Genomic DNA, 8,718 nt, shown 5'->3' with positions numbered 1-8,718 from the left:
TTAAGACCGGTTTTAGCGTACCTATAGTTGAAGTCGGCCGAGCAAGGTCAATAAATGGATGGGTGACTTAAAGTTAATTGACTAATTGTGGGATTTTTTTTTTCTCATTTTCTCACACAAATGAGCTCTGATCTTGAAATTTGTCGCGACGACCTATGAACTCAGAGCGAGAAAGTTTTAGATAACACTTCAGTCGATCATTTAGGACCGGTTTTAGCGTCACCTATGTTAAGCTACGCCGAGCAAAGCCAATAAATGGATGGGTGACTTAAAGTTAATTGACTAATTGTGGGATTTTTTTTTTCTCATTTTCTCACACAAATGAGCTCTGATCTTGAAATTTGTCGCGACGACCTATGAACTCAAAGCGAGAAAGTTTTAGATAACACTTCAGTCGTTAATTTAAGACCGGTTTTAGCGTTACCTATGTTAAGCTACGCCGAGGAAGGCCAATAAATGGATGGGTGACTTAAACATTATATTGGGAATGAAGGGAGAACGGGCTCTAGTTTTGATTTTAAATCATTACATGAAAGTAAAATCAAAAAAATCAAATCAAGAATAATAATAATAAACTGAATATTAAACAAAATAGTTAGGTACATAAATACTGATCTTCTTTAACCAAGATCGAAAAATTCCCGGAGGGACGGGCCCCGCTTGTTTTTCTCGTGAGTGGTAGGTGTGCCTTTTCATATTTTCAAGGCCCCCAAAGGGCCCCTTCGGCCTTAAATTTGATAAAAGAGTGACTTTTAGGTGAACAATTCTAAATTATCTCTCGAGTTGATTAATAAGGAAGTTTTGTACTACGGAGTGTGCGAGTGGTACGGAGTGTGGTCTTTGACAAACTGCTGAGCGGGTGGGGTGGGGGTTCGAGTCCCACTGTGATCATTTTTTTTGTACATAATTTTATCATTTAAAAATATTTTATGGATAGCCATAGTTACTTTTTTCATAATTTTATAGTTTATAGTTGAAAAAAAAAAAAAAAAAAAATAGGAAAAATGATTTTCTCCTCTTTCTCTAATATTACTTTTGCTTCGCTGCATTGGCGGCGTGCCACCTACCTTTCTTTGCCCTCATTGCACTCCTCTTTCCTCTAATCTCGCTTCTGCTTCACTGCATTGGCGGCGTGCCATCAATTTATTTTTAAAGCATTGCAAGGTAGGTGGCACGCCGCCAATGCAGTGAAGCAGAAGTGATATTAGAGGAAAGTGGAGTGCAATGAGGGGAAAGAAAGGTAGGTACTACGTGAAGTAGGAGGACACAAATTATGAAGTGACTAAAAGGCGGGGTACAAAATTGATTTTTAATCTTTTTTGGGGTGGGATGGAGTTTTGTTTATTTTTTGTGGCACTTGATTTATTTTGGGAGGAACGACTTGGCGGGGTCTTTTTTATGCCACGAAGTGGTATTTTTCGGGGGATAGGTTCTTTCCCTAACAAGGTTTTAAGAATTTAAGACCGGTAGCCAACTTACCAAATATAGTGGTCTGTAGTTTGGCGGATGTGAAAATGAGATAAGCTCCGTACAATGCGGCTAGATGAAGGTATGCAAACAGTACGATGTTTCTCCAGACGGGTACAATTCTGTATTCTTTTTCAGGAGTCTCTTTGGCACAGGCTTCAGCCAGATCTTCACTCGCTTGTTGGTGGATTGGACCCATTGTGTCCGTATGTGTGGAGTCGCCTTCGAATAGCACCCCGGTAGGGGCACTCGAAGTGTTGGGCGCCATAGGAACTGCACAAAAATTAATACGTATTTATTAAAATGGAATAATTGATAATTACGAACGCCCTCGTGTTTAAATCGCGACTTTCGCGGCACATGTCAGGAATTCTATTCCTCTGTTTTATTAACGACTAGTGGTTGACCCGTCCTTTGTACGGGACCACAACACCACACGCACATATACCTACGTACAGACCATGGGCTAAAAATTACTTTTTTGGCATCAGGGAACCCCAAAACGGATATTTCCAACCATTTCCCAATTTAGAAAATTTGGACTGATTGCAATACTTTTCATGAGAAACATCATTACTGTGACAACAAATATGAGCACCTAGATGAGTGCATGTTTTTGTATATTAAAAATAATAATAAAGTGAACTGGGACTTTATTAACACACTGTATGATACAGGGTGCGCCAGAAAAACACTGACAACGGCTCAGGGTAGGTAGACCTCATCATTTCCAACAAGGTTCTGTGGGTCATTTTCCTAACTTCGGCTTCGTTTCCAAGAAAAGTCCAAAAAACCACTTTTTAAAAAATCACAGATCTTGTGTCAGTTTTTAGGTCATAACTTTTTCAATTTTTCCGCTGGAAAAAGATTTATTTCAACCAATCAGAGGAAAACTTTTTCCAAATAAAATGTAAACAGCACCAAGGGAGAAAAGAATATCTGTGGCTGGCTTCACATCAATAATTAACGTTAATGTAGTGCAAGGACAACAGATGTATTTATACTAATGGCTTTTACCTAGAGGTATTTTAGATATGTAGGGTGTTACCCACATAACTCACGCGGCAGAGCCGGGTTCAATTCCCAGCGGAGTCAGACCTTTTTTTCGCATAAAAACTCTTCTACTTTCATGACTTGTTCGCTTTTCTTTGGATACTAAAAGCCCAGTCTTTAATGGCTGAATGGCACCAAGCCATCACGGCATAAGTTAAGTGGGGATGAATTAAGCCAAAGTATGCTATCTTAAGTAAATTGCGTGATACTGACTCGGCCAAGTTTCGCAACAGAAAGATGTTGGAATTCAATGTACTCCCAAAGCAAGTGTTTGCATGGAACAAACCCGCTCTCTCTCATTCATACACTTGAGTGCCCGTTTTGAGAAAAGTTTGTGTATTATTATAAGTGAATATGTACGGCCTTTGTTCAGTAGGACAAAGGAACTTTTCCATTAGGTATTTGAGCGGCTTTTCCGATTTGTAGCCAACCGGCTCGAGCATGTTACTAGCTCAGGGACGAAACTCGGATGTTAAATTTCAGAAATGGGATGGAACTCTGATGTTAAATTTCAGAAATGGGACGGAACTCGGCTAGCTCAGGGACGAAACTCGGATGTTAAATTTCAGAAATGGGATGGAACTCTGATGTTAAATTTCAGAAATGGGACGGAACTCGGATGTTAAATTTCAGAAATGGGACGGAACTCGAATTTTACCCTCGGGACGCAACTCAGATCCCTCCTTCCAAAAAATTGACATTTGCGCTTTTAAGAGGGAAGCAGGTAGTTTTTTTTATTTAGGGTGAGCCAAAACTAGGTTTCTACATACAGGGTGTCCACTAATGTGTGACCCACTCGAATTGCTTCGAACACGTAATTCTTTGATTTTTGAAAAAAAAAGAAAAAAAAATGGCAGAACATATTGAAAATTTCACAAAAAAAGGCGCAAAATTTTCAAATTAGAACAGGCATGTCAAACTGGCGGCCCGCCTGGTCAAATTGTGCGGCCCGCTGCGAGCCACAAGGGTATATATAATCTTATATTATAAAAACAAGATTCATTCACTCATTCACATTTCACACACTGATCGCTTATCTCGAGAACCACAACACCTAGAAAGCTGAAATTTTTGATAGGAATATTAAATAAATTAACAAGTGGTTCTGTGAACTGTAGACCTCACTCAGATTCTTTTGCCTAAGCTGAGACTTTAACAATAACGTCCTCTCATATGTTGTTTAACTTGGTACCTATTTGAATTTTGGACAAATTTAGGATTTAGAAAAATGTCCTGCTTTGAAAAAATGTCTTCTGGGTAATCCTACGTATGAATGGGTAACCCTACGTAATACATAATTATGTATCAAAACAGAAATAAAACTATCTACACCTCTTATGTACCTAGGTACCTACATATATCTAAAAAAAAAGGTGACACTATTATAAAACCTGTCAATCACTCTAAAAAATAAAATTAAAGAATTTTTGATTTTGAACCTTTTAAAGGAAATAAAGGATTTACCTTTAGTTGATTTTAAACCTTTGAAACAGAACAATAGATTGTCAGGGGTTTACCATCTTGACTTCCCACGCATATGAATATGTATTGATATGCGTGGCAACTGTATTGGGGGATCGTAAATTTTTGAAAGATCGTAACGGTGGCCCCGTTCAACTTTGGGGCCCCAAATTTTAATCAGCGACGTGCCTTGATTTAATGAAGATGTGTACCAAATTCGGGAGTTATAGCGGAACATACAGACATCCAAACCAAATGCAAAACGGTCGAGTTAAAACATAGACCTTCACTTCGTTCGGTCAATAACACTTTAGGTATTTAGAAGAAGAAGAGATTATATATTTTTAAAAAAATAGAGAATTGCGTCCCGAACAATTTGGGATGGTTAATATCGCGCTAGAGGATGTACGGTTTTTGAGATAATGAAAGTAACTATTTTATAGGGAATTTAATTTTGAACAAAATCGATCGGAATACTTTTTTCGCTAGAACCAACGGGTTTCGAGATACTTTATAGGGAATTTAATTTTGAACAAAATCGATCGGAATACTTTTTTCGCTAGAACCAACGGGTTTCGAGATACTTATTTGCAAAAAAAAGAACTGAACTAAAAAATAAAAAAAGTCACGAAAAATGACACTTACGCCCTTCTAGTTCCGCTAGCGGCAAATATATAGGGACTTTTGACCCCTTATTCAGGACACTATCAAACCCCCTGTCAAACACTATTTATGTCCGCCAAACCTTAATTTTCGGGCTTCGTTTCCTGGCAAACTTGCACCAATGTACTACATTTTTCAATACCTTTTATATGATGTGTCAAAAGTAGGGGGAAGCTCTCATTTAATATTTTTAAGTTGCGGCCAAGAGGCCGAGGCCAAAACTTCATATGAAAAAAATTGATCCCTCATCCCTCTACAAATCATGAAAAATCTGGTGTGAACATCACACGACTTTCCTTATCCTATTGAATGATGCTTAATTCGAGTGTTCTTGTTTTTATACCCTAACTTTTACAATATCTCTAACCGTTTAGTCGGTAAAGCTGAAAACCGCCAAAAAACGGTCGATAACCGCCAAGAAGAGGTCAAAATTCCGCCAACCGCAGCTTCTACCCTAACAAAACGTTTTGAGTTGCATCCTTGTCACATTTGTGAACTACATGTAGAATTTTGTGTTGAGGATGTTGAAGAAAACATCGTGATATTATTTGCAAAGAACTGAAAGTTTATTTTCCAGAAAATACTGGTTTTAAAAACCATCCTAAAATCGTAGGACCACCACAGTACTCCCCCCTAGAACCCTTTAGTTTAGGGGGTCGAATTAACCTTCCAAATTGTGTTCGATAGCCATCAGAAGTATTGTCAATGAAAGCAGGCTTCAATCAGTCCATAGAAATCGACTTTTCTTTTCCATTGACTAACAGACGAAACACTTTTCCTCTTCTTTCCAAAACACGGAACGGTCCATCATAAGGTTGTTGCAGTGGGGGTTTCACAGCATCATTTCTGACGAACACATGTGAACAACTATCCAGACCTTGAGGAAAGTAAGGCCTCTGAAGAGTATGATGAGCTGTGGGCCGTGATACTAAGGTTTTCATATGGGAACGCAACCGTGAAACAAAAGTACTCGGAGAAAGTTGAGGCGAATATGATGGATTCACCATATCGGCAGGGAGTTGCATAGTCTGGCCATACACCATTTCTGCAGGTGTTGCTCCCAAATCTTCCTTGAATGTTGACCGAAGACCCAAAAGCACAATAGGAAGTGATTCTGTCCATTTGACTTCGCTACACATGAGGGAGGACTTCAATGTCCTATGCCAACGTTCTAAAATCCCATTTGTTTGAGGATGATATGGTGAGGAGCGAACCCGATTTACCCCTAGGGTTTTCATCAACTCCTGAAACAAATTGGACTCGAATTGTTGTCCCTGATCCGTAGTAATTGTACCTGGAACACCAAATCGGGAGATCCAGCCAGAAATAAGCGTTTTACATATTGTATCGGCGGTAATATCTGAAGTAGGAAAAGCTTCTGGCCAACGTGTATATCTATCGAGAATGGTAACACAATACCGATAACCATCACAGACAGCCAGAGGTCCCACAATGTCAATATGTATGTGAGAGAAACGATCAGCTGGGATGCCAATGTGATCCGGAACTGAACGAGTATGCTTGTTGACCTTTGATTTTTGACATGATACACAACTCTTGACCCAGTCACGTACATCTGAATTCATGCCTGGCCAAACAAAACTGTTGGAAATGAGCTTCTGTGATGCTCTAGTCCCAGGATGACTAATGGCATGGAAAGAATGGAATATTTCTTTCCTGAGTGACTTAGGAACAAATGGACGTATCTTGCCATGAGAAGTATCGCAAACTACCTCATATTTGCCTTCGAAGTTAATTGATGATTCTCATGATTTTTTTTTATTATCTCAGAAAAAACTATAAAAATTAAAAAAAATATTGAGACTAAAACGAAGAAAATGCGTTCACTAGATCGTGAGATACAGCTCTCGGAACATGAGAGTCTCAAGCACGCCGATATCATACCTAGCGACAACACTGTACTCCCGTGATGACGTCATCTACCAATATCGCACGACGCGCTGTGAGCTTATTACCATAGGGATTTGGGTTAGGGGCTCAAAGAGATCGAATAGGTACCTATCTACGCATTTTGTTATCACTATTTTTCAATAGGTATCAGCTTAGGTACTTATACCTATTTTCAAATTTAGATATTTTCATTCCATTTTTACTTTCTATTACCTTTACGTATAGGGAACCTATACAAGGTAATGAGAAAGTATTGCAATCGGTCCAAATTTTCAAAATCGGGAAATGGGTGGAAATATCCGTTTCGGGGTGCCCTGATTCCAAAAAAGTGGTTTTCAGCCCATGGTCTGTACGTATCACTGTAGTTTCTTTCCGCTTGAGATAATTTTCGGGAAAAGAAACCAAGAGGTTGCCAAGGAGATGCGCAAGATGTTCTTTGATTCAAAACTCCACCAATGGAAAAATCCGAGGCATCAACTTGCAAACTGAGCTCAGCCTCAGAGATCGGGTGTTGCAACAAGGTACATTGACAAAGTTGTTCCTTACAACGAGAGAAGGCTGACATTTCCGCTTCTGTCCAAACAATTGGAGTTTTGTCATTTTTCTTTCCTTCTCCAAGTAACGCATTCAAAGGCAATTGCGTCTCTGCCAAATTTGGGATGAAACGTCTGTAGAAATTGATCATTCCAAGAAATTTCCGTAAATCATGGATAGTTTTAGGTAAAGGAAAGGATTTGATAGCAACAACTTTCTCTTCATTTGGTGAAACACCAGCATGGGGGTAAATCATGGATAGTTTTAGGTAAAGGAAAGGATTTGATAGCAACAACTTTCTCTTCATTTGGTGAAACACCAGCATGGGAAATAGTATGACCAAGGAAATTAGGAAAGTAACTGATTTTTTCATGAATTGGGACTTGCTCGAATTGATAGTTATACCATAACTTTGAAATCGTTCAAAAAGTAATTGAAGATGTCTGATGTGTTCTCATTTACAGAAGCCACAAGGAAATCATCAATATATGGGAAAACAAAATCAAGTCCTTGAGTCATTTCATTCACAAAGCGTTGAAATGTTTGTGCTGAATTACATAATCCAAAACACGAACCAGATCAATCACGGTAAAATATGTTTTACCGGCCGCAACAATTGAACAATCTTGCAAATGAGGCAAAGGATATCTGTCGGGGATTGTGACATCGTTCAGTTTTCTGTAATCACCACAAGGTCTCCAGTCACCGTTCTTCTTAGGCACTAGGTGAAGCGGCGAAGCCCATGGAGATTTCGAGGGTCGACACAATCCCAATTTAAGCATATAATCAAACTCCTTTTTGGCGGCTTCTAATTTTTCAGGAGACACGCGACGTGGAGTACAATAAATCGGAGGTCGGAGGACCTTTAGTTTCATTATGGTGAACAGTTGAATGTTTGACAGAACGAACACACAAGTTATTGTCCTCAGACACAATGTTGTATTTTTTGAGAAGTTTGACAATTTCAGGATGAGTCTCATTGGTACACATTGTTGAAATATTGTCGGATTGCTGCGACATATTCAACATTTTGACGTGAGAAGCTGTCACAGAGTCAACTAAACAACGATTCTTCAAATCTACCATGAGGGAGAAATGACGGAGGAAATCAGCTCCTATGATGGGGCAAGTGACATCCGCTATGATAAATGGATAACGGAAAGAACGCTGAAGTCCAATATGAACTGACACGAGGCGTTTACCGTAGGTTGGTATTTTCGAACCATTTGCAGCAAACAAACAAACATCCGACTTGCACTAAAATCTAATGAGATGTCCACGGTGCGGTGAAACAGCGCAGCCTACTGAGGACTGTTTTCCGTAAATTTGACGGCGTGGAAAACTGCGCAGCGTACCTAGATACAGGGACTTTTTCTACGAGATTTTTTTTCTTCTTTTTGACTGAATTCCTCTTGGATTCGCCACTCACGATGAGTTTAATCGCATGCGATGGACTGATCGATCATCGCATGCGATAAAACTCATTATACTTTAGTGAGTGGGGGAATTTCTATGCGATAAGTTCGACTGATTGATGGAGAGATCGATAATTGCATGCGATAGAACGTAGGTAAGTGTGGTAGGCTTTAGGAGTGAGCTATTCAGTTTTAATAAATTTATCAGGGCGCT

At 39.2% G+C, this 8,718-nt stretch overlaps 1 protein-coding gene across 1 annotated transcript; it reads right to left on the bottom strand.

Moving 5' to 3' along the window:
* Positions 1 to 1,414: 1,414 nt before the first annotated feature.
* Positions 1,415 to 3,297, bottom strand: LOC108252786 (acyl-CoA Delta(11) desaturase-like). The gene is made up of 2 exons (XM_017445441.2): positions 3,179 to 3,297; positions 1,415 to 1,740 (listed from the first exon to the last, which is right to left on the bottom strand). Exons 1-2 carry the CDS (start codon positions 3,219 to 3,221, stop codon positions 1,439 to 1,441), a joined length of 345 nt encoding a protein of 114 aa, XP_017300930.2. The 5' UTR covers positions 3,222 to 3,297; the 3' UTR covers positions 1,415 to 1,438.
* Between the last annotated feature and the right edge of the window lie 5,421 nt (positions 3,298 to 8,718).

The sequence above is a fragment of the Diaphorina citri genome, unplaced genomic scaffold (assembly GCF_000475195.1).
Source record: "Diaphorina citri unplaced genomic scaffold, Diaci psyllid genome assembly version 1.1 scaffold848, whole genome shotgun sequence".
Classification (NCBI taxonomy): domain Eukaryota; kingdom Metazoa; phylum Arthropoda; class Insecta; order Hemiptera; family Psyllidae; genus Diaphorina; species Diaphorina citri.
Note: the sequence above shows the minus strand (reverse complement) of the source record. Positions and strands in the feature narration are given on the sequence as shown.

What these genes read in the sequence shown, in the direction of transcription:
- LOC108252786 (XM_017445441.2), bottom strand. Translation starts at nt 3,221, where the DNA reads ATGTCAATTTTTTGGAAGGAGGGATCTGAGTTGCGTCCCGAGG. An exon ending in ATCTGAGTTGCGTCCCGAGG is followed by an intron (nt 1,741 to 3,178) that starts GTAAAATTCGAG and finishes ATTTTTGTGCAG; the next exon opens with TTCCTATGGCGCCCAACACT.